The 27,051-nt window shown below is 39.3% G+C and overlaps 1 protein-coding gene across 2 annotated transcripts; it reads right to left on the bottom strand.

The window, feature by feature from the left end:
* Positions 1-969: 969 nt before the first annotated feature.
* Positions 970-26,875, bottom strand: ctu2 (cytosolic thiouridylase subunit 2 homolog (S. pombe)). 2 transcript variants are annotated; one of them, XM_067451950.1, is made up of 16 exons: positions 26,800-26,875; positions 26,617-26,692; positions 25,116-25,190; positions 24,948-25,026; positions 23,075-23,134; positions 19,265-19,325; positions 18,335-18,444; positions 18,016-18,260; positions 15,979-16,114; positions 15,326-15,457; positions 11,066-11,157; positions 10,877-10,977; positions 2,931-3,066; positions 2,412-2,478; positions 1,644-1,702; positions 970-1,124 (listed from the first exon to the last, which is right to left on the bottom strand). In XM_067451950.1, the coding sequence occupies exons 2-16, from the start codon at positions 26,670-26,672 to the stop codon at positions 1,073-1,075; spliced, it is 1,461 nt and encodes a 486-aa protein (XP_067308051.1). In that variant the 5' UTR covers positions 26,673-26,692; positions 26,800-26,875; the 3' UTR covers positions 970-1,072. The 2 variants fall into 2 exon arrangements, with proteins under 2 accessions (XP_067308051.1, XP_067308043.1); XM_067451942.1 differs by having other exon boundaries at positions 26,617-26,871.
* Positions 26,876-27,051: the final 176 nt, after the last annotated feature.

Raw genomic sequence — 27,051 nt, 5'->3', positions numbered from 1 at the left:
ATGACCCAGACGCGTCGATGGATGTGCTGCTTTTGTTCTGATACTACAGCTCAAGTGTTTACAAGGAGGAGAGCCATGTATTATTCAATACAATTTCTGATCAAACACGAATCATTTCTCCTCATAAAGAACACAACCAAACTACATTTGCTGCGTTGTGAGTGCCACAATTGAGTGCTGGAATGCTGTCTGTATGTCTGAAGCGCACGCTGTGTAATAATGAGTGTGCCAAAGTTCATCTGTAATGGAAGAATCATATCCACTGTATGTTTATGCAAAGGGACACAAGCACATTCTCTTTGCTTCCTTTTGTCTTCAGAAATCAAACGAGCCTGTAAAAATGTCTTGCCGAGTCGCTAAATTGAGAACTCGAGAATGTTGCATAATTAAAATACTGTACAAACGACTGAATTACTGAGTGTTTAAAAGGTTATATTGATTTAAAGGTGCACTATGCAACTTTTCGTCCACTGGAGGGCGCCTGTTCTGAACGGCTCGCGAGTAGCGGGACTTTTATTATGACGGGACGGGACACAGTCGCCGGGCGGCCACACTTCCGCTTTTTCCGGTCAGGTAAAGCAGCTATTGTTATCATATCAGATACATTTAAGGGGCCAAGGGCTTCGGCCATCCGTCCGCTCTCTTCCCTGAACTGAACTGAAGGTTCCAGGTTGGCTGGTGGTTATGTTGCCCGCATACCGCCTCCCATGGCCAAGACTGGTATTACGACACCTGTTGGTCCGGGGCTAGTAATGCTAATGCTAATTAAGGTTGATATCTCTGCAGCACTATAACTTGACATTTTTTTAATGACATCCTCGCCCTTATTTCTTCTCATTCTTTTAATGCGTGTAGGTCATTTTTTGGATATTTTTACACAGGGCACCTTTAAACCGGAGGCGCATATTCACATGGTCAATGCAATATGATACAAGCACACACACACACACAAAACATGCAGCTATGAAGTGTTTCAAAATGGCAACTTTATTCACGTGCAAGTGGAGACAAATTATGAAATTATATTTCATATGATATGGATTTAAATATCAGCTTTCACAGCAAACATCCGCTAGTCGTCGTCCTCCAAGAGGTACTCGCTGATTTCCCTCTTCATCAGAGATCTGCGGGAAGAAACGCCAGACATGTTTCCATTCGTTTTTATGTGCATTTTGAGACGTCACATAAAAACGGCAAGATCGGCACTCAATCGAGTCTATAATCTTTTTATTGGATAAAAGTCATACAATAAAAACAGAAAACAGTCAATGTTGCAAAGTTAATCAATTCTGGAACAACTTCAATTGCGGCTATAAAGCATCTCATTCTCAACAGAAGACAACAGTGTCACTATTCAGCTCAAGTCAGTTTTTATTTTCAAAACAGATGGATAATATTTTCTGAATTTAATTATTTGTGTGTGTGTGTGTGTGTGTGTGTGTGTGTGCTTGTTCCGCACACATGCTTCTGAAGACTTGATTATACGAGTCGTCTGAAACACTTTAATGCTGCTTTATTTTCTATTTTTGCCCCAAATCCTCATTTATTTTTAGTGTGTGAAAAAGAGCATTTTGTGTTCCGCGGAAAACTGTGAGTAAATGATGACTAGTTATTATTTTAGCTTACAGAGCAGCATTTCCCACCTTTTCTGCCTGTTCTCCGCCTCTGTTATGATGTAAGGTGGAAGTGTGTCGACTGCTCCCTGTGGGAAAGAGTAAGATCAAACATTAATTATATACACTGATTAGGCATAACATTATGACCTAATGTGTTGATCCCCCTTTACTGCAAAAACAACCCTGACTTGTCTCTGATGGACTCCACTAGACCCCTGAAGGTGTGCTGTGGTATCTGGCACCAAGATGTTAGCAGCAGAGCCTTTAAGTCTTGTAAGTTGCGAGGTGGGGCCCCATGGATCGGACTTGTTTGTTCAGCTCATCCCACAGATGCTCGATTGGATTGAGATCTGGGGAATCTGGAGGCCGAGTCGACGCCTCAAACTGGTTGTTGTGCTCCTCAAACCATTCCTGAAGCATTTGTGCTTTGTGTCAGGAGCATTATCCTGCTGGAAGAGCCACAGCCACCAGAATACCGTTTCCATCAAAGGCTGAACGTGGTCTCGGCAAAGCTTAGGTAGGTGGAGCGTGTCAAAGTAACATCCACATGGATGGAGGACCCAAGGTTTCCCAGCAGAACATTGGCCAAAGCATCACACTGCCTCTGCCGGCAAAATGTTCACTTCCTGCCTAATATATGCCACCCACTAACAGGAGCCGTGATGAAGAGATCATCAGTGTAAAATGTCCCACTATAGGGCTATTTAAATGAACATTTATATACATTTTAAAGTTCCCCAATTTGGTTTATGTGTAGAGTACACACAACATTCAGATGGCATGAGCGTTTCTCACCATGTCCTTGATGGTGAGTCCACAGCTGTAACACAACAGGGTCTTCAGGTCCGGATGCGCAGGCAACCTGAAATGCATTAAAGATGCACATCAACCACACTGCAAAAAAATGCTTTTCTTACTCAGTATTTTTGTCTTGTTTCTAGTCCAAACATCTAAAAAGTCTTAAAACAAGAAGTTTCTACTAGACAAGTAAAATTTAAAATTAGATAAATAATCTGCCAATGGGGTGAGAAAAATAATCTTAATTCAAACAGAAAACAAGATTATTTTTCTCACCCCATTGGCAGATTATTTATCTTATTTTAAGCAAAATCTCTCTTCATTTGGAGTTATTTTTCCCCCAAAACAAGACAATAAGTTTTACTTGTCTAGTTAATGTTTCTAAATGTAAGAATTTTTTGATATTTAGACTAGAAACAAGACAAAAATACTAAGTAAGAAATGCATTTTTTGCAGCGTACTGACTCATTTTACAGTAAACCTTCAGAAAGCATGAATGTGGCCGCTGTAACGCACCAGTTTGAGGAGCAGCAGCGTCCAGTCCCACAACCCTGACCCTCCGAGCAGCGCCGAGCATCATGGGAAGCGTCCTGAAGCTTAATCTGGGACAGCCGCTCCGACACCAGCGTGGCATGGAAGGCAGACGCTTTATCTGCGGAAAAAGATGACGAGCAGGTCAGGCTTGTTTTTGGAACAGCCATTTTTGTTTTGGGTTTTGAGCTCTACTTAATTTCTTTGCTTTCAAACGTTAAACCTAGCCTGGATCAGCCAAACTCAGCCCTGCTCACAACATTTGAGCTTGAGTTCGGTCTGGACTTGATCCATAGAGGAGTAATTATGCCGGAACAGAAACTGACCAATGAGATCATCAGGGCGGGCTTTAGCCGATGACGGACAGATGATCAACAGAAACTGACCAATGAGATCATCAGGGCGGGCTTTAGCCGATGACGGACAGATGATCAATAGAAACTGACCAATGAGATCATCAGGGCGGGCTTTAGCCGATGACGGACAGATGATCAACAGAAACTGACCAATGAGATCATCAGGGCGGGCTTTAGCCGATGACGGACAGATGATCAACAGAAACTGACCAATGAGATCATCAGGGCAGGCTTTAGCCGATGACGGACAGATGATCAACAGAAACTGACCAATGAGATCATCAGGGCGGGCTTTAGCCGATGACGGACAGATGATCAACAGAAACTGACCAATGAGATCATCAGGGCGGGCTTTAGTCGATGACGGACAGATGATCGACAGAAACTGACCAATGAGATCATCAGGGCGGGCTTTAGCCGATAACGGACAGATGATCAACAGAAACTGACCAATGAGATCATCAGGGCGGGCTTTAGCCGATGACGGACAGATGATCGACAGAAACTGACCAATGAGATCATCAGGGCGGGCTTTAGCCGATGACGGACAGATGATCAACAGAAACTGACCAATGAGATCATCAGGGCGGGCTTTAGCCGATGACGGACAGATGATCAACAGAAACTGACCAATGAGATCATCAGGGCGGGCTTTAGCCGATGACGGACAGATGATCAACAGAAACTGACCAATGAGATCATCAGGGCGGGCTTTAGCCGATGACGGACAGATGATCAACAGAAACTGACCAATGAGATCATCAGGGCAGGCTTTAGCCGATGACGGACAGATGATCAACAGAAACTGACCAATGAGATCATCAGGGCGGGCTTTAGCCGATGACGGACAGATGATCAACAGAAACTGACCAATGAGATCATCAGGGCGGGCTTTAGTCGATGACGGACAGATGATCGACAGAAACTGACCAATGAGATCATCAGGGCGGGCTTTAGCCGATAACGGACAGATGATCAACAGAAACTGACCAATGAGATCATCAGGGCGGGCTTTAGCCGATGACGGACAGATGATCGACAGAAACTGACCAATGAGATCATCAGGGCGGGCTTTAGCCGATGACGGACAGATGATCAACAGAAACTGACCAATGAGATCATCAGGGCGGGCTTTAGCCGATGACGGACAGATGATCAACAGAAACTGACCAATGAGATCATCAGGGTGGGCTTTAGCCGATGACGGACAGATGATCAACAGAAACTGACCAATGAGATCATCAGGGCGGGCTTTAGCCGATAACGGACAGATGATCGACAGAAACTGACCAATGAGATCATCAGGGCGGGCTTTAGCCGATGACGGACAGATGATCGACAGAAACTGACCAATGAGATCATCAGGGCGGGCTTTAGCCGATGACGGACAGATGATCAACAGAAACTGACCAATGAGATCATCAGGGCGGGCTTTAGCCGATAACGGACAGATGATCGACAGAAACTGACCAATGAGATCATCAGGGCGGGCTTTAGCCGATGACGGACAGATGATCGACAGAAACTGACCAATGAGATCATCAGGGCGGGCTTTAGCCGATGACGGACAGATGATCGACAGAAACTGACCAATGAGATCATCAGGGCGGGCTTTAGCCGATGACGGACAGATGATCAACAGAAACTGACCAATGAGATCATCAGGGCGGGCTTTAGCCGATGACGGACAGATGATCAACAGAAACTGACCAATGAGATCATCAGGGCGGGCTTTAGCCGATGACGGACAGATGATCGACAGAAACTGACCAATGAGATCATCAGGGCGGGCTTTAGCCGATGACTGACAGATGATCGACAGTAACGTAATCATCACGTCGTCAAAGGGGCTTGGATTATATTTGCTCGAATCCTAAATAGAGAGCTTGTTTGTATCTGCATCACCTTCACTATTTCTCAATAAAATGAGAAACAAACAAGAGGGCATCATAAAGTTTGACACCCCCTGGTCTAGATTATGAAATGCTATTTTTTTTAGTAATTTACAGCAAGTAGCACGTCAACAAATGACTCACACATCTCTTCAAAACTCATTTCCACCTAACTCAATTTTAAACTTTTTTTTCTATTGTAAAATAGTGTATAATGCATACTAAACTTATTTCCACAGGGCTGTAAGTACATAAATGATGTTAGATGGCAGCTTTATGAGACTAATGAGAGAATTAAATTAAACTATAGCTGCAAGCAGCACTTTACGGCCTTTAAGCACTTGTGTAAAAGGTATTATGGTTTATTTTGCAAGCATGTTAGGAAAAGATCATTTACAGCCAATCCAGGCAATTTGCCATAAGAAATATGTGGTTTTTGAAGCTTTTTGACACTTAGAGCCACACCTATGGTCCGATCTCCATAAAAGTTTGCATGCTTCTTTAGAGTCAGATGTTGCTTGTGCGCACCAATTTTCGTGAAGGTCTGACTTTTTGTTTAGTATTTATACGCTTTTGAATATATTTGACCATGGCTATTTTCTAATGCTGCGTCCCAATTCGCCTACTTATACTACGTCCTAAAAGTAAGTACTCTTTTTGTGAAGAAAAGATATATACTTCTGATTGTGTAGCAGAAGAGTCTGCAAGCTTCGGGACATACTACTTCGCCATCTTTAACGGACTCTGACGCTTAGTTACGTGCACCCCGTCACCGTTTATCTGCCCTGTCAATCATCATCAGATTCGTCACAGTTCAAATCCTCCTCATTCAGTTTAATCTCCTGCCGTATCGGAGAGAAATGTAGCCGCTCGTTGATCTGCCGTGTGTGTGTCTTTAATGCAGGGACTCCTCGTGTGTTTGCAGTTTAAATATAATGATGCATTTAAAAGTTAATGGCCAAACGTGTCATTACAAAAGTTCACAACGCTGCTGCAGGTGAAATATAATGTGGACAACACTGAATAAATATATTTTCGTCAGGTTAAATACTGATAGCTGGTCACTCAAACCCCTTTATCTAAACTTCTCTACTTAAAGTTTGTAGTTTTTTAACACTTTTTATCCGCGTTTGTAGTTCTAATCGAGTCCTCGTCTAACTCGCAATGGGTTGTGGGTAATATCAGCCGTTAGAGTGTGCGTCGACCCGTACTTCGAATTCGGACCGGGAATAGTAAACCATCCGGGAATCTTTGGAATACTCTTTTCAACATACTACGATTTGGGACGCAGGGTAAGTGACTCTGTTATAGCTGCCCAAAGGCCAAAGTTCAACATTTTTTGTGATATATTGACCAAGAGAGTCCCGAGAATTGTAGCACTGTTTTTAGCGAGATTGAGCCAAAAACTTAGGACTAGTTCGCCAAGTTTTTTTTTTTAAATAATTGCCAATATTTAAAGGTTTGATTGACACAGGCAAAGGATGAGATCTACTATATGGTATGAATGGATGTGTGTGAAAAATCATGAGCCTTTACGCACATGAAAAAAACATGAAGGCGCCTCCAGGAAGCCAATTTCTTTCAAATTTCTTACAGTCCTCTAGGGCAGTGGTTCTCAAACCTGTCCTGGGGACCCCCAACCAGTACACATTTTACATGTCTCCCTCATCAAACACACCTGATTCAAATCATCAGCTCATTAGTAGAGACTCTAAGATTTGAATTGGGTGTGTCTGATGAGGGAGACATGCAAAATGTGCAGTGGTGAGGGGTCCCCAGGACAGGTTTGAGAACCACTGCTCTAGGGTGATTCAAACAGCCCCAGTGAGTTTCGTTTCAATCGTCCTTTTTCAGTCAATCACACTTCGGTTTGAGTAGTTATAGCATTTTTAATTTTTTCCCATGATAGCGCCACCAAGTGGCCAGTTGCCACGCCCTTATTCACACGACCACAGAATGGGCTCTTGCATATGTGAAAATATCTCATTCGGTTCACAAGTTATAGCTATTTTGATAAACTTCAAACTAGGGCAGGGGCTCGATTAAAAAAATTAATCTTATTACTTAGAGGCTTTGTAATTAATTAATCGAAATTAATCGCATTTTAATTGCATATAAATATTTGACCTGAGAACAATGAGAAGTAATTTTTCACATGTATTTTAGTATCCCATTGAATAATGACTGAATACATAAGCTTAATCAACAAAATATAGTTTATTTATTTCAGTCCAGCAGACCAGCGCAATGTTTGCCGTTAAGTGTAGCAAAAGCATATTTGTGATATTTGAGTCTCGATGTGCTGCGGTGATACGCTAACTCCTTGTTGTATCGCTTGCACACAACCGTGCTCTTGTCAACGCTTCCATCCTTTCGTTTTTTAAAACAAAATGTCCCCTCCACGGGGCCGAGCAAAGCGCTCTCATCCGCTTCTTCGCTCATGTTCACTGTGGTTTGTAGTTGTCGTGACTCGTGAGCGCTAGTTGGTCCAGTATAATCGGTCCGTCGAAACTCATTCATTGAAAAACGTTCCGCGGTGCAAAAATTTAACCGCGGTGGTTAAAATTGTTATTTATTTTTTTGCGTAATAAATTAATGCGTTAAAGTCCCGGCCCTACTTCAAACATTTTGGAGGACCTTAAAAACCGTGAATCGAAATGTAAACTTTTTTTTTTTTTCTTACTGCCAATCCGACTCCAGAGAGTTTTGCTGTATGGAAGCAAATTAGAGACATACATATTTGACATTTAACAGCCACTGAATACTTAGTTTTGAAATATTTTATTTTGAAAAACATTCACCAGAATTGATTTGCTCTGAATTCACCCCTTTGAAATTATTTTACTTTGGAAACCATTTGAATTTACCTCTCAACCAGAATTTATCGAGTATTTTTCAATGCCCACAAATTCAGATACTAATATAAAATAAATTCAAGTTACAGAATTACAGATAAAATAGATTCAGGTTTATCAAATTTGATTGCTTAAATTCAGATCTCAAGTTTCAAGTTAATACTTTTCAAAGAAAACATCAGTCTAATTCGACACAAACCATAGCTGTGTTCCAAACATAATTAGCACCAACATACTTCTGTTCTGCAGAGCCCTGAGTCCGATTGTACATAAACAGCAAATATCCTCCGTGCACTGCAAAAAATGCTTTTCTTACTCAGTATTTTTGTCTTGTTTCTAGTCCAAACATCTAAAAAATCTTAAAACAAGAAGTATTTACTAGACAAGCAAAAGTGATTGTCTTGTTTTGGGATAAATAACTTAAAATTAAGAGCAAAAAAACATTATTTTGCTTACCCCACTGGCAGATTATTTATCTTATTTTAAGCAAAAACTCTTAATTTTTAGTTTTTTTTTCCCAAAACAACACAATTTTTACTTGTCTAGTAAATGTTTCTTAATGTAAGATATTTGGACTAGAAACAAGACAAAAATACTGAGTAAGAAAAGCATTTTTTGCAGTGTGCCAATCGACTTCTTGGATCACGACAGAGGTCGTCGCTCTGATAGGCGCTCCACTGTTTTTCCTACGCTGGGTATCCCAAATGTTACTGATGTGAAAATTGAACTTTAATTTTTCCATCTGAATTTGAGCAGTCGAATTAGACTGATGTTTTCTTTATTAACTTGAAATTTGAGATCTGAATTTCAAATCAAATTTGATCAACCTATATCCATTTTATCTGTAATTCTGTAAGTTGAATTAATTTTATTTTATATTAGTATCTGAATTCGTGAGCATTGAAAAATACTAGTATACTAATAATACTTAATAACGTGTAACGCAAATTAATTTTAACAGCACTAAACGTATTAACGCGAGTTGACGCAGCGCGCATTTTCTGTTTGATCCGTAGTTGGAGAAATCGAGATCAGCCATAGACGTAAAGGGATGCAGCAGCAGACATTAATAGGGAAAGAAAAGGGTTATCATTAATATTCTAAACCAAAAGAGCAGGTATTGCCTATAAGCTACCATATTATCTGTTTAATCATAGACACCAGGTCGAAAGAAAAGTCTGTTTACATCGAGCACATTCTCTGCAGTCCGAGCACGATGCGTGAATACACTAAAGCTCACTCTCGCTCATGTCTGAGGTAAATCATTCACACATCTCCACTTACAGTACACGTGTTATATTGAACTAAATGCATTACAATCGGCTAAAACGAATGCACAGGTTACTCTTCTGAACAAGAGCGCTCCCGAGTCCGTGTTCTTCACACTGTTCAAATGAATTGAGGCATAGTTCAGGGCGACAGGCAAAATACCGGCAGTTCAATAGAGAGCGTGCGTCTCTTAAAGGGGCCGCACTATATTCCTACTGGTGGAATATGGACCTCCTCCGGGTATGGTGTGTTACTGGTGCGCTCACAGGTCTGCATGACAGCTTTCACATTACCAGTTTTTCATACTTCCAGTAATACTACCTTTATTTATATTCTTAAAATGAGAGAAATCACTGCTTATTCTGAATTTTTAAGCTTAGGCTTAATAGACATGAACAAGTTCTGTGATAAACATCTCTGACCTTTGATACATATCTAGTCTCCATGCGGTTTTATTGATTATTATTGAATAAGTGTTATATGGTTTCACTAATAATAAACGTATATTTGCATAAAGCATGCATATTTGTCCATATACCCATGTTGATTAGAGTATTCAAACTTAATTTAAGATACATTTACAACAAATAAAAATCTGTGATTAAATTGCGATTAATCGAGAGTTAACTCATGACAACCGTGCGATTAATCGCGAGTTAACTCACGACAATCGTGCGATTAATCGAGAGTTAACTCATGACAACCGTGCGATTAATCGCGAGTTAACTCATGACAACCGTGCGATTAATCGAGAGGTAACTCATGACAACCGTGCGATTAATCGCGAGTTAACTCATGACAATCGTACGATTAATCGCGAGTTAACTCATGACAATAGTGCGATTAATCGTGAGTTAACTCATGGCAACCGCGCGATTAATCGCGAGTTAACTCATGGCAACCGTGCGATTAATCGCGAGTTAACTCATGACAACCGTGCGATTAATCGAGAGTTAACTCATGACAACCGTGCGATTAATCGAGAGTTAACTCATGACAACCGTGCGATTAATCGCGAGTTAACTCATGACAATGGTGCGATTAATCGCGAGTTAACTCATGACAATAGTCCGATTAATCGTGAGTTAACTCATGGCAACCGTGCGATTAATCGCGAGTTAACTCATGACAATAGTCCGATTAATCGTGAGTTAACTCATGGCAACCGTGCGATTAATCGCGAGTTAACTCATGGCAACCGTGCGATTAATCGCGAGTTAACTCATGGCAACCGTGCGATTAATCGCGAGTTAACTAATGGCAACCGTGCGATTAATCGCGATGAAAAATTTTAATTTCGTTTGACAGCCCTAAAAAATACTCATCGGAATTCTGGTTGAGAGGTAAATTCAAATGGTTTCCAAAGTAAAATTATTTCAAAGGGGTGAATTAATTCTGGTAAAAGTTTTTCAAAATAAAATATTTAAAAATTATGTATTCAGTGGCTGTTAAATTTCAGAGTCTCTTATTTGCTTCCATATTGCTGCAGTGGTTTGGTTCTGATCGATCCAAAAATGTGATACACACACACGACACGACCCGTGCCCAGTATAACCTACCCATGTCAGTGTCGAGAGCACAGAGGCACAGCAGGCATTTGGAGGCAGGCTCAGTGTCGTGACTTTGAGAGGGCTTGACTGTATGAAGCTTCTCACTCGTTCTGGAGAGGAACCATTAAGACATCAGTTAAACCCAATCATCACCAGCTGAATTAATGGTCAGAGCGGTTGTGTTCAGACCAAGATGACCTGTAGATGGTGCTAACAGTGGAGGGGAAGTCAGCCTGCAGGTTGGTGACGAAACTCTCCGTCAGTCGCTGGATGCTGGCTTTATCGTGCGTCTGAAATGAAAGTTAAACCGAAGGTGTCAAAGTCAACTCTCAAATCGTAGCCTTTGTTTGCGGAGTCTCGAATCATGATGGGAAAGACTGGAATCAGATGTATAGTTTCAGGTTTCAAGTTTACCTAGCAGCGTTAATTTTGTTGATGAATAATTTTCAGCATTAGACAATTATGTAACCGGCATTGACCGTTTCTGGGATGTTTTGGCTCCATTTTTCCGTAGTGAAAGAAAGTGGAGACCCGTCATCCATCTTTTTTACAGTCCACACTGCAATTGCTCTTCTTACTGCAATAAAATGCTTTTCTTACTTAGTATTTTTGTCTTGTTTCTAGTCAAAATTTCTAAAATTCCTTACATTAAAGCTCCAATGTGTGATATTTCCCCCATCTAGCGGTGTAAAGGTTTATGACCATCCAGTGAATATTAGTTTCTGTTCCTCTCAATTCTGATTTCGTTTTAACTCCTACGGTGGCTGATTTAGTCCAAGATTAACATGGCAATCCCCCTCTTCACATTCGACACGGTGCCATCGAGTGTTAAAACGCGAAAGGCGAAGCTTGAATTTATGGGTATGTCCCTCTTTGGCTGCTGTACTTTCAAGATGGAGGGGCAACATGGTGACCGGCATTCGAACCCCTCACCCGTATGTGTTTTCAATGGCATATTATAAACTTACGAGAATACTTTATTACTTAGAAGTAAATATACATTAATAAGCACATATTTTTGAAAAAACTCTAAGAATGTGTTTTTATCTAAGAATAAACTAAAAAAGTTACACAGTGTAGTTTTGAGAAACATTTACTAGATAAACAAAAGTAATTGTCTTGTTTTGGGGACAAAAATACTCAAAATTAAGAGAGTTTTTGCTCAAAATAAGATAAATAATCTCCCAATGGGGTGAGAAAAATAATGTTTTAATTATTTGTCTCACCCCATTGGCAGATCATCAGCCTGTTTTAATCCAAAACTCTCTTAATTTAGATTTTTTCCCCCCCAGAAAACAAGCAGATATATCTTATGTCATTTTATCTAGTAAATGCATCTTGATTTAAGAATTTTGTAATCTTTGGACTGGAAACAACATTTGTTTTACAGTCCACGCACTAACACATCCACCATAATAATTTTGAACAGACAGAAATTCAAAATTTCAAAGTCTACACTAATTTCCAGAGGTTTCTGTACAGCCCATCACTCATGTGCAATTATATGAATGTTATCAGATTTGACTTCACTATAAGCCCACATATGTCAGTGCAGGTCAAATATAAAGACACTAAAAGCTTACTGGGTGAATCTCTCTAGTGCACTTGGGTTGAATGTTAAGTAGGACAGGCCACATGGGGAACGAGGACGAGGCTTGTGGTAACGTAGACTTAAAAAACAGAAAATAACAATAATATGAACATCCTCAAATGTTTTCAGAGGAAGCAGGAGAACCAGCCCTGCCATTAAAACAAATGTCAGTCATATTTCACCCCAAAATCACATCAGATTTTGCATAAACAAGTTCAAATAGGACTCTAATCTCAAACTATTTAGTCAGTAGCTCAATATATCGATTTCTTGATTTCAGTCGATTCTCATTTTGCTGAACCGATATCATTTTAAAATCCCATGAATTGATCTTTCAGTCTGTGCAGCTTTCAGTTGATGGATGAACCGCGTGTCTCCCACGGTAAGTTTAGTTGCTTTTGATCTCAGATTTCAAATCTTTTGATTTTGGTACAAAATTCAAACAACAAATGTGATTTTGTGGCTCTTTAATGTGTGGATCACCAGTCTCCATCCCGCTCCCACAAAACAAAATCCTGTTCCATCCAAATCCTACAAAAAACTGGGGGAAAATCCCAGAAAAATGACTCCCGTTCCCTCCCAATCCGTGTTGTTTTAGTGTCAGTAACAGTAAAAAAACATCTGTACAGATCACAGCATGCCCACTTAATTGAATAAAAATCCAAAATGTAGTTGATGTTATTTTATTGAACTGTAAGCCAGCTTAAACAATGCACACATTGAATTCAATGTAAATCATCTATGAAAACACACACGCATTAAATGTCTGGCGTCTTTTTGGTTACTTCAGACTGATGCAGAAATGTAAAATAATACCTTAACATCCGTCTTCCTGTGTGTAGAAGTGTGTTCATGTAGCTGTGACAACGTGCAACATGTGTGTGTATATTTTCCACATATGATTTTATCCTTATTGTCACTACTAGAGCAAGCTCCTGATTGGTTACCGCGGTGCAAATATCCGACTAAGTTCAGATTTTTCAACTTGTGCGTCATTCGCGCCGCAGAATGTCTATTCGAGTCTTTGCATCGACTTAACATGTCAATCACTTGCGCTTTAAGGGTTAGTTCTCCCAAAAATGAAATGTCTGTCATTAACTCCTCCCCCTAATGTCGCTCCACACCCGTAACACCTCCGTTCATCTTCACACACAGTTTAAGATATTTTAGATTTAGTCCGAGAGCGTATGCAAGTGTATGCACACTATACTGTCCATGTCCAGAAAGGGAATAAAAACATCATCACAGTAGTCCATATGAGACATCAGTGGGTTAATTAATCAGCGTATTGATTCATGATTCGGATCGCGTGTCAAACTGCTGAAATCACGTGACACTGGCGATCCGAATCATGAATCGATTCACTGATTCATAACCGTTCAAATCTGAACATAAACCCAGAAGAGAAGCCAATGCTGAATAAAGTCGTAGTTTTTGTTATTTTTGGACCCAAATGTATTTTGGATGCTTCAAGAGACTCTAATTAACCCACTGATGTCTCATATGGACTACTGTGATGATGTTTTTATTCCCTTTCTGGACATGGACAGTATAGTGTGCATACACTTGCATACGCTCTCGGACTAAATATAAAATATCTTAAACTGTGTGTGAAGATGAACGGAGGTGTTACGGGTGTGGAGCGACATTAGGGAGAGGAGTTAATGACAGACATTTCATTTTTGGGAGAACTAACCCGTAACTAACCCGCTTCATTCACGTCTGGTGTGAACGCACTATTAGGGATGCACGATGTATCAGCCAACTTATCAGTATCGGCCCGATAAGAAAATTTGTGCAATATATTAAAACGATAAATAATGGAATATTTCCTTCAGCTGAGACACTTCACTGTTCACCATGATGGATCTGAATTGCTTGAAATACTGCAAACGCAAGTTTGTTTTTGTAATCAGGCAGATGTAATAATTTCGATTTATTACACGGCTCTGTGAAATACTTGATTCTGATTGGTCAATCGTGCATTCCAGCGGTATCTTATTCCCAGATAACAGCCACCAAAAATGAATAACTGACCGCTCATCCGCGTACTACGAGTTATCTTGACCGGTACTACTTTATGCTTAACGCTGTCGTCGACTGTCTGGCGCCATCTCGTGGTGGCTGTAAAAAACGAAGCCGTGGGTTACAATGGAAGACTTCACGGGTTTACTCTATAAAGTTTTAATATGGATATTTTTCTGACACAAACGCATCGACTGGAATCAGAAGGCTCTATTAACCCATCGGAGTCGTGTGGAGCACGTTATTTGACGGACAGCTGCATTTTTTATGGACTTCAAACACAACTACTGCTGGGATTAACGTTAGCCTGGACTTTTTAAATATAACTCTGATTGTATTTGTCTGACAGAAGAATGTCATAAACACCTATAATGACTTGAGGGTGAGTAAATCATAGGCTTGGTTTCATTTTTGGCTGAACTAACCCTTTCAGCATTCATTCTCAACATTTAGCAGCGATAGATAAAGGCTTAAAGCAGGTTGGAACTGTTTTTCTTCGCTGGAAGCTTTGCGTAAGAGCTAATAAAATATTTAATCTCGAGACAATATTTAGTGTCTAATTTATTTGAGACTAGTAGCCGTGTAATAAGCGGGATAATGTCCACCCAGCCGGTTGTGATCGCAGAATAAACCCCTTCAGAGTGACGCTCCGCTTCGCCTCGGGGTCCTGATCGCTCTGGAGGGGTTTATTCTGCGATAACAACCGGCTGGGTGGACATTATCCCTTACTTATCGACCGATATATCGGTTATCGGCTTCAAATATAAAGAATTATCGGTGTCAGCCAACAGTTTTATATCGGTGCATCCCTAATTATTCTGATCCTGATGACAGCCCTTTACCTTGGTATCCAGTCCTGGGATAAAAGCTGAGGGCACATGAAACATCCTGCAGTAAGCCGCGATCTCTTTGGATGAGTAATCCCTCATTGGCCGCACTATCACCACATCTCCATACCGAGGATCAGAGAAACCCTACAAAACAGCTCGGTGTTACAAGAAACATTGGGCTCACTGCAAAAAATGCTCTTCTTATTTAGTGTTTTTTTTTTTGTTTCCAGTCCAAATATCAAAATATTCTTAAATCAAGATGCATTTACTAGATCAGTAAAATGACAATATTTTTGCTTGTTTTCTGGGGAAGAATATTAAAATTAAGGCAAAATGATCTGCCAATGGGGTGAGAAAAATAATCTTATTTCTGCTTGGGACGGAAACAAGAATCAAGATTTTTAAACAGAAATAAGATTATTTTTCTCACCCCATTGGCAGATCATTTTGCCTGTTTTAAGCAAAAACTCTCTTCATTTTGATTTTATTTTTAAGAAAACAAGAAAAAATATCTTATGTTGTTTTACTTGTCTAGTAAATGTATCTTGATTTAAGAATTTTTAGATATTTAGACTAGAAACAAGACAAAATGACTGACTAAGAAGAGCATTTTTTGCAGTGCTTTTATTAGTCGTGTGTGTCCGCTCAGAGGAAACTTCACTCACCGTGTCTGAAGCCAGAGCTGCTCCGCGACCCAAAGCGATGTTACTGAGCAATCTGACAGCCAATCGAGAGCAGCTTTCGCCCATCATGACCTTCGAGAAGCCGTTCTCACGGGCCACGTGCAGAATCAGGTGCAGCCTGTCCCAACACACAGACACACACTGAACTCACGGCAAAAAATGCTTTTCTTAATTAGTATTTTTGTCTTGTTTCTAGTCAAAATATCTAAAGATTCTTACATTAAGAAACATTTACTAGACAAGTAAAAATTATTGTCTTGCTTTGGGAAGAAATAACTCAAAATGAAGAGAGTTTTTGCTTAAAATAAGATAAATAATCTGCCAATGGGGTGAGAAAAATACTGTTGTTTTCTGTTTGAATTAAGATTATTTTTCTCACCCCATTGGCAGATTATTTATCTTATTTTAAGCAAAAACTCTCTTCATTTTGAGTTCTTTCTTCCCCAAAACAAGACAATTACTTTTGCTTGTCTGGTAAATACTTAAAGGGATACTTCACTGCCTTTTCATTAAAAAGGAGAACTATAATGTATGGCGGATTAGCACTTCTGAGAGTACTTCGGCTCGGCGCAGTAAAAAGTCCCGGCCGAAACATCTTCCCTCACATCTCCCTATTGACAGAAATGAGAGAGGGAGGGGGAGATGTGAGGGAAGATGTTACGGCCGAGACTTTTTACTGCGCCGAGCCGAAGTACTCTCAGAAGTGCTAATCCGCCATACATTATAGTTCTCCTTTTTAATCCCCTTAGAAAAGCGCAAGGTTTTATTTTATGTCACTATACTTGATCGTTCAACTTTTGGTGTAACTGTATTTAAATAGGGAACACGTGGAGGTGTTTGGTACTTCTAACTTGATCTCTGTTTGGTACCATAGTGAATGAACTGGGCTTAGTGGGCTAAGCTAAATGCTTTCAGATTGTCACCGCGCGTCAGAGCGATTAAGTGCTCGTACTGAGACGAGAGAGGTGTGTATCAACTCGTTTTAGTTAAGGGAATAACATAGTTTAATATGAAAAAGCGGTGAAGTAACCCTTCAAGAATTTGTAGATGTTTGGACTAGAAACAAGACAAAAATACTAAGTAACAAAAGCATTTTTTGCAGTGCTCTTTATACAGCCGGTGAATGCTTGATTGGTTCAGAGACGACCCAACACTTCCAGACTGGTTTGGCCAAGGTCATTAAAGCGTTAGTTCACCCAAAAATGTAACTTCTGTCATTAATTCCTCCTGTGGTTGGCCAGCCGTCAGACCTCCGCTCATCTTCACACACAGATGAAGATATTAGTGTTGAAATCCGATGGCTCAGAAAGGCCTTCATTGACACCAATGTCATTTCCTCTCTCAAGACCCATAAAGGCACTAAAGACGTCGTTACAAAGCCCATCTCACTACAGCGGCTCTACAATCATTTATGAAGAGGCCAGAAGAGTTTTTGTGCGCAAAAAAACGAAATAACGACTTATAAAGAGATGGGCGATTTCAAAACAAAGCTTTCTGAAGCTTCGGAGCGTAATGAATCAGTGAATCGATTCATGAAAAACACAAGTGTTTTGAAATTGGCCCATGATTATATAAGTCGTTATTTAGTTTTTTTGGCACAAAAACTATTCTCGTCTGAAGATAAACGGAGGTCTGACGGGTGTCCAACGACATGAGGAATTAATGACAGAATTTACATTTTTGGGTGAACTTACCCTTTAAGGTTAAACGGTGACTACTCCATTTGAGTTTTCTTATTGGACTTTGATGTTCATTGTGACGTATGTTGGCTCATCAATCGGCTCACTATCCCTAATGTTTTCCCGATCACGATAAGATGAGTATGAGCACTCATGTTACAGGAACATGTTACCCCCCCAAAAAAACACAAAAACAACAACAAAAGCACTAAAAATTAATCAATGTAGGTTCTGTTAGATGTGTTTTGACTACTTTTTACATGTTGTAAAATTAAATAACGAAGAAGTTTTTAATAGGACCTCATTTATTAATGTTGGTTTGGCGGTGTTAATAACGCACCTTAAGGTCTGTAGCATGTCCTCTTTGGCCGTGAGTGTCTTCAGGGATGAGAAAAGCCGCTCTAACGCCAGATTGTGTTCAGGAGAGTAGAGCACAGAGTCCTCTACACTGAGCCGAGCCACCTCCTCTTCATTCAGCTTCTGTCTGTCTCTGATAAACTGGTCCACAGCTTGTTTATAGCTGGGATTGGACTGGTCTGGATCAGACACGCCAGGCACCAGGACAGAGGTGGGCAGACCGAAAACCTGAGAAGCGTTTGAGATGGAGCATCAGTCAGAGTCTCTCTGGAGTGATGTCCATTAAAATAAAACCAGTTTACCTGCTCCAAAGGGACTATAAAGTAAGGGAAGCCTGTCTGTGTAAAGACGCTCTTCAGCTGATCTATAGACCGCCGCCGCTCCTCTTCACTCCGCCCACAAGCGCCACCGTCTAACACACACCACACACAAATCAAAACCTTTTTAAAGGGGTGATGAATTGAGAAATCAACTTTCCTTTGAGCATTTGATATATAAAAGTTCATTGTGATATAAGAATATCCTGTAAGTTTCGGAGCTAAAATCATGCTGATTGTATTGTCTTGGTTTCGATCATGCCAAGTGTCTGTGTGTGTGTGTGTGTGTGTGTGTGGGGGGGGGGGGGGGGGGTAATGTTTTTGTGACATATGAGGACACAAATGTGTATAATGCCATGGGTATGACACAGGTATTACAGGAGAGGGTGAAATATGAGGACATTACCCATGGCCCCACTTTTCAAAAGGCTTATAAATCACACAGCAGGAGTTTGAGAAAGTAAAAATGCAGAATGTTTCCTGTGATGGGTAGGTTTAGTGTGTGTGTGTGTGTGTGTGTGTGTGTGTGTGTGATGGTTAGGTTTAGGGGTAGGGGCAGTGTAAAGGGATAGAAAATACAGTTTGTACAGTATAAAAACCATTACGCCTATGGAATGTCCCCATATGTCACAAAAACAAGTGTGTGTGTGTGTGGGGGGCGGGGGGGTTCACGCTTATATCCATTGATCGGGAGGGTCAAGTAATATAAAAAATAACATTCCAATCAATCGCGGGTGGATGAGAAATAAATCATTGTGTTTTGTTTGATAAAGTTTGAAAATCCCACAAACGTCATTAGTTCACCTCAGACAACAGTATAAAAACAAAAAAGCCAATTCATGACACCTTCAAAAAAGCAGAATAGCTTTGAGATACAGGAATAATGCCCTGTTAGTCCGGGTCAAAGAGCTTTACCATCAATGTATATGATTCCAGGCATAAATCTCAACTTTTTGGGAGCATCCCGACTCAAACCCTGAAAAATGAAAGCAGAAAGTCACATTTATTAATATAGCGCTTTATACAATAGAGCAGGGGTCTCCAACCTTTTTTCATTTGAGAGCTACTTTTTAAAAATGAAAGTCGCCAAGAGCTACTCATGATCTACAATACTTAAAACTCTTAAATAATGCATCATAATTCTCATTTTAACAACAATCCAAAATGTTTTACACCTGAAAGAGTGCAGTATAAGTTCCAGTAGTCGGTATAAACATTTTACGGTAGTCAGTACCAATTTTGGTACCACAGCAAAATGTTTTTTTTTTTTTTATATATATATTTTTAAAAAAAAGCAATTAAATTTAAAACGTTTATTATTTATGATGATAATTATTATAAGTAAATCATACATACACATTTAAAGTTTAAAAAGTAATCATTGTTTATACATAAAATATCAAGTGAAAAATAAGGAACCATCCAGGCATAATTATTATTAGTAGTAGAGACGTATTATTATTACACAGAGATACATCTACTGTATAGACTGCAACAGTAGCCAAATATATTCTGTCAATTTCTCCACGTTAAACCAAACTTTTATTATGACGGGTTGCCATGAAGACCTTTAGTGTCTGTGTTCATATGACAGCTTACTTAAATGAAATGTTAAATTCTCATGAAGTGACAGTTTATGCACCCGTGTGTCCTCATAGTGGCACACGGCAGAGACACGCGAGTGTGTGTGTGTGTGTGTGTGTGTGTGTGTGTGCCGTGTGCGCGCTCCCGTGCCCTCGCATCTGCGCCTGTTATTCACGAAGAGACTCAGAATTTGCAGGAGTAATATTTAAATAGTAATTTGCAGTTTAATATTCACAGACACTAGAATATATTCGGCTACAGTTTGGAGCCCTGCGCTTGGATTAACACGAAAGCTGCGTGTACCCAATATAGGCCTACTCGGGAGTCGGTACAACCGGTAATACAGAAATGCTGGTATCGTCATTTTTTTTAAATTTCACTACCAACATCGTACTAAAGGAGCCTACCTGTACTTGTGACAACCCTACATTTGCATGTTTACATTTACATTTGTTCATAAATAAAAAATTCTAAGTCAGTCTAAATTAGCTCACTCTGACTAGATGCAAAGATGCCTACATCTTGGCGAGCTACCTCCAATCAGGCCACGAGCTACTGGTAGCGCGCGAGCGACGTGTTGGAGACCCCTGCAATAGAGAAAGCGTCAAAGCAGCAAAAAATAACAAATACAAAAAACAAATGCAGTTCTAAATATACAAGCATCTTTTTTCAGTTCAATAACAGTGTGAATGTCGTTCATCAATTATGAAAAGTTAAATTCGCTATAAACAGCTCTACAGAAGGTAATACGGTATACCATGGTCTGTCTGAATACTTGAATCTGATTGGCTGGAAGGTGTGCATTACCCCGTTTACTGTGGTTCTGGTCAGTTTAATCACGCTGGTTTTGAAGTCATTAAACTTACACAAATTGTGAATAAAAACTGAATGCAATGATGTGGAAGTTTCAAATTGGTCCTCAATAGGGCTGGGCGATAAAACGATAACGATAATTATCACGGTATAATTTTCCTCGATAAAACGATAAGAACAGTGCGATAAATTCTCGATATAATGCTTAAGCGCTATGCGTAATGCAGACCGGGCTTCTGGGTGCTGCACACGCTGCTGTTTACAGTCAGTGGCTGACCGGCTTGGAGGATCGGAGTGAAGTGGAGAGATAAAAATGAGCGATAGTGAAGAAAACTCAGAGGACACGACCAGCTCGGCGGACACAGATATCGTTGACAAGTTAGTTCGCTCAACTTCAGTGGTTTGGAGATATTTTAGCGTAATGACTCAGCATTGCATGTATCAAAAGAGAAATAATATCATCCGATGTTTAAAATGAATAAAATAGACTAGACAGAGCTTTGGAGATCTGCAAATACTGAACTTTGCTCTCTCTCCCTCATCTCCCGACCGGCCCACTGTCGGTGAGGTGTGTGTGTGTCGGCGTCGGTGAGATGGGCGTGTGTGTGTGTGTATGTGTGTGTGTGTGTGTGTGTGTGTGAGTGAGAGAGAGCGATGCACAGTGGACCAATCCACTGTGATGCAAGAGAGGGGGGACTCAAAATGTTTCTTAACTTAAAACGCTTTTCTTTTTTGCCTGTTTGCATTTTTAGTGTTTTACTACTTACACAATTCAATTAAGTGATGATGTTATTGATATACAGTGTAGAGTAAAAAAAAATGCTTACCACAATTAATATTTGAATAGATAAATCTACCTCAGTTTTAATAAATTGTTCACCTGTTGGCAAGTGTTTATCATGTTTTGACAATAAAGGATAGTTTAAAAACCACAGTTAACCGTCTGTTTTCTACATATTTGACTCATGAGCAAAAATATGCCTTTAAATTTTAAAGAAATAAAAATGTTACATTTATCGTGTTATCTATCGATATCGACTGCTATGGAAAATTATATCTTGATAATTTTTTTGGGCCATATCGCCCAGCCCTAGTCCTCCAGCTGTTCCTTATGTGTACATTTAACTTCTCCGGACTCTTTTTGCTACCCGTCCAAACATTTTTGGAATGTGTAGCTCTCATGAAATCCAAAATAAGCCAATATTTGGCATGACATTTCAAAATGTCTCACTTTCAACATTTTATATGTTATCTATATTCTATTGTAAATAAAATGTATTTGTAAATTATCTTTTTTATTCATAATTTGTACAGTGTCCTAACTTTTTTTGGAATCGGGTTTGTAAATACATGTTTAATACTGCAAAACACGCTGCCCTTGCGGTCCAGAATAAAAGAGTGAAGGGATTTGTGGAAACTGTTGTTCCTAATTATTGTGATACAACATTTGCCTCGCATTTCAGGATAAAAAGACAAGCATGCCTTCTAATATCTTCAATTGTTGCGTATACCGAGCTGCAACCGACACATTTGTAAAGGACTTTACTTGGACCCGCTGTGTGAGCTGTCTCACCGCGTGGTTTATTTACATGTTGCTGCTGATTGGGCTGACATTTTTGACACATCCAACAAACAAGATAAAACGTATCTCAAACCCCATTGCACACCGTTTCAAGGAAACATGGCGTTCGACACGTAAACCATAGCAAAACGTTACGCACCGGTTCGAGCTTGAACATGCCCCTGCTCTTCAGAAAACCTACGGCTGATCTCACAGAAACACATTGTTTTATACAGTCTATGGACCAAAGCAAACCTGTCAAATCATCAGAGCTGGCAGAGCACTTTGATTTAGCAGCTAACAAGCTACCACGTCCCTAAATCCAACTTCACCACCTTACACAAGTAGACTGCAAAAAATGCTTTTCTTACTTAGTATTTTTGTCTTGTTTCTAGTCCAAACATCTAAAAATTCTTAAAACAAGAAGTATTTACAAGACAAGCAAAAGTAATGGTCTTGTTTTGGGAAAAATAACTCAAAATGAAGAGAGTTTTTGCTTAAAATAAGATAAATAATCTGCCAATGGGGTGAGGAAAATAATCTTAATTCAAACAGAAAACAAGATTATTTTAACCAAAAACTATTTTTGAATTATTTTTTCCCAAAAACAAGAAAATCATTCTCACTTGTCTAGTAAATGTTTCTTAATGTAAGAATTTTTAGATATTTTGACTAAAAACAAGACAAAAATACTAAGTGAAGAAAGCATTTTTGCAGTGTACGGCTTTGGTACAGTTGCAGAAAAAGAGAAAACATGGCGTGTTTACCTCTAGAACCTGCGAGAGCATCGAGCACGACGCTGCGCCGCCAGAAACAGCCAGAAGAACCTGAGGAGAGCAAACGCTGAGTCAGTGTGGATGTTGAAGGATCGGTAATGTGTTCAAATAGGCTATTTTAAAGGTTTGTGTTTCGAAGGTTCACATGCATCCAAGATCAAAAAACACTCTTTTCTCATAATATCCGCTGCACATCACTTTATTTTTCAAAGGATTTGAAGCGATTAATTTGTAGATTCAGTCTCTCTAAACCCCGCCTCTCTGAGAGCTGCTCTGCTCTGATTGGTGAGACGGCCCAGTCTGTTGTGATTGGTCGACTCTTTACAGCCCATCAGAAACCAAATGCTTAAATCTCAGAGACCAACAGCATTTTAAACACTGCAAAAAATGCTTTTCTTACTTAGTATTTTTGTCTTGTTTCTAGTCAAAATATCTAAAAAATTCTTACATTAAGAAACATTTACTAGACAAGTTCAAATTATTGTCTTGTTTTGCAGGGAAAATAACTCAAAATTAAGAGTTTTTGCTTAAAGGGTTACTTCAGCGATTAGCATATGGCTTTGTATCAGTAGAAACCCTGGAGTATATTCAAATTATTGTGCTTTCCCCCCTCATATCTCCCTGAGACGAGAGATTTATGCATTTTATTTCTGGAAAAATTCCTCCTATGATGCAAATTGATGATTTTTGCATCATAGGAGGAATGTTTGCCCAGAGGCTAAAGACTACAGCCAGCAGAGGGAGCCATTTCCGCATGTTTTGAACTCGAGCATGGGGGATGGAGATCACACTCCGCTCGCAGGGACAGCTCAGCTTGCAGACAGGATCATTTAAACGGAGCTATGCTGAGCAATGTAAGTCTTTTAACTTCTCAAATTAATTGCTATGAAAGTTAAGCTTGCAAAGGCATGAACTGAAACGCGTGCCAGACTGAACTTGCGTTGTGAATGTATGCCGCGAGTGTAGTCGCGATTACCTCAGCTCTCATCACTCCTGCAGTCAGTGCTCAGTGCTGTGATACTCGCGCGGGGACTCACTCATTATATTGAACACACACGTTCAGTTTTTAATTGTAGTGTCTTCTCTGTTCTCTAACTCAGTCACAGTAATCAAGTTGGTGGCGTTGGGAATGGCACAGGGCAGCAAAGCATTCTGGGAATTGTAGTCTTTCATCCCCATGGGACAAAAATACATTTTCTGTCTTTTCTCAGTCTAGAAGACACCAAATTCAAAAATAATTTCACATTTCTACTGCCTTGATGACCCAGTTTAAATACAGATTCATCTTCCCAGCGCTGAACTACCCCTTTAAGATAAGATAAATAATCTGCCAATGGGGTGAGAAAAATAATCTTGTTTCCTGTTTGAATTAAGATTATTTTTCTCACCCCATTGGCAGATTATTTATCTTATCTTAAGCAAAAACTCTCTTCATTTTGAGTTATTTTTCCCAAAACAAGATAATTACTTTTTCTTGTCTAGTAAATATTTCTTATTTTAAGAATTTGTTGATATTTTGACTAGGAACAAGACAAAAATACCAAGTAAGAAACGCATTTTTGGCAGTGAAGGGAAGATGTTTTTGACGGACGGTTTGTTTAATATTAAAACTGTTTTCAATCTATGAATAAAACTGATGCTTTTTTTTTTTTTGCAATGCTCTCAATCACTGTTGGTGAATGCCCTTGATATTATAACAATAATTATTAAAACTGATAAATTGATGTGATTGTATTAAACTTTTAGGCTACAAACAAGAGTTATTTTTCTAATCACACCAATCAGGTTTTTCATGACTGTGCGAACCATAATTTATCTTAGGTATCATACATATTTCTATATGATTTATCTATTAAAACGTTACCTTCTCCTGGGGAAAGATGACTCGATTCTTTCCCAGCATGGCACGAAATTTGTGTATGAAGTACTCCTTAAAGCAGGACCTACAACAACAGCACAGAAGTGTTTTTGACAAGACAGCATCACATAATGAAGTGTAATCGACAAACTGAGGAGATTAATGGCCGCCTACCGGCAAAACGCATCACTGACACGAATGATGAGCACGGCAGTCCCCTCCTTACACTTCACACACTTCCTGTTAAGCCTGTAAAACATCACAATTAAAAGAGTGTGAAATTTGTCAATGAGAATAAGAAAAAAAAAAGTCCCTTGTATTCAATAATTGTATCCCTTAAGACTCATCTTTAATCAGCAAAATTATTTTTAAGGTTTTTATTCATGCCTTAAAATAGCTTGAATGTAACTTTACCCTTGCACTTCATACACTCATTAATATGCAAATGAGCCCCGCCTCCACTCACTCAACTTTACTGAGGTAAACGCTGCACAACGGCGCTCTTTACACCGCAGAACACACAACAGTATTTAATATGATTATCCTTTAGCTTGACTATGCTATTAAACAGCTAATAATGTGTTACTAATGTTACACAAACCATGTTTCCTCTCGCCATCTCAGTTATCATCCTTATAGAACATCAGTGGAGTTCATCATAACATTGTAATGTACATCATATACATAATTCACGCGTTATATTGCTAAACGGACTCGATTTTGCATATCATCAGAAAAATATAGCAGGAAAACCTGCTTCTCTCGAGACTCCCCATCTTCAGAAAACAGTTAATGATATGCTAAAGAATCGGAAATAGCCTTTTCATACAAAGCCCCCAAGCTATGGAATGAGCTTCCTCTGCCCGGTCATTTTAAAAAGTTGACACATTTGTTTAAGACTGTTTTTCTTTAATCATTTGTTGCATTTCTATAGTTGTTTTTATTGTTTATTTGTATTTTATTTATTTTTGTATTATTATTATTGTTATTTTACTGCAGCGCTTTGGGTTTAAGAAAAGCACATTATAAATAAAATGTATTATTAATATGATTTTTTTTAAAGCCCACCCACACGTTGGCCTGATTGGTTACAAGGTTGCTTGTGACGTCAGAAACACCAGCGATTTATTTTGTTTACTGCAGTTTTAAAGGAAAGAAAAACTTAATAATGCTGCTGACTAATACATTTGCACATGATTTGTTTTAAAGCCTATTAAAACACCACATAGACATATAAACAAAACAACATTAAAACATTGATTTTAGAAGTAACTTTTAGGCGCTCTAGCGGTTAATAAACAAAACTTCGAGGGTCTCGCGGAAGAACATTTTAGACGGATCTACTTCTCTCTGTTTATGTCGACGAGTCACGCAGGTACTGTGCTCCTCCGCATCGGTTGAGCAGCCTAAAGTAGTCAGAATATAAACACTTATTTATACGTGTACCTTTTATAGGTTTACCTTAATGATTAATGATAAGAAACACAGTTAGGAAGATGGATTCACGATGTGCTCGCTCATTATATCAATTATTAACAATACAAAGTTACAGTGTATACTTTAAATATGGAAGTGATTTAGTATCAAGCAAATAAATCAAGTACATGCACATTATGATTACACACACACACACACACACACACACACACACACACACACACACAGTTAAACTCACGGTATCTTCTCCTGTTTACACTCCAGACCATTATAATCCTCTTCAACTTGGCACATGACGGCTTAAAATTCACAAACTAAAAGAAACAAAACACCCAATGTCACGCCAAATACACGATGCTCTTCAGTCCGTTGGAACTGACCAATTATCTCAAAACGTATCACACATATTGCTTGTTTTCACCTTTTACAGTCTATGGTTTTCACGTGTGTGTGTGTGTGTGTGTTGAGAATATCCTGACCCATTTTGATGACGTACAGTGGCCACGCCCATATATTTGCGTGTTATTTACGCTGTTTGTATGTTTAATTGTATCATTTAGCATTGATGTTGTATTATTATTATTTTAATGAGTAATCCGTATTTGTTTTGTGTAAATGCCGTTAAATACCACACACATAGCCTACAACCCATGTTTTATTATTTTAATATAGA

Source organism: Pseudorasbora parva, chromosome 1 (assembly GCF_024679245.1).
Source record: "Pseudorasbora parva isolate DD20220531a chromosome 1, ASM2467924v1, whole genome shotgun sequence".
Classification (NCBI taxonomy): domain Eukaryota; kingdom Metazoa; phylum Chordata; class Actinopteri; order Cypriniformes; family Gobionidae; genus Pseudorasbora; species Pseudorasbora parva.
The sequence above is the reverse complement of the archived record's forward strand: the minus strand, read 5'-3'. Positions and strand labels throughout refer to the sequence as shown.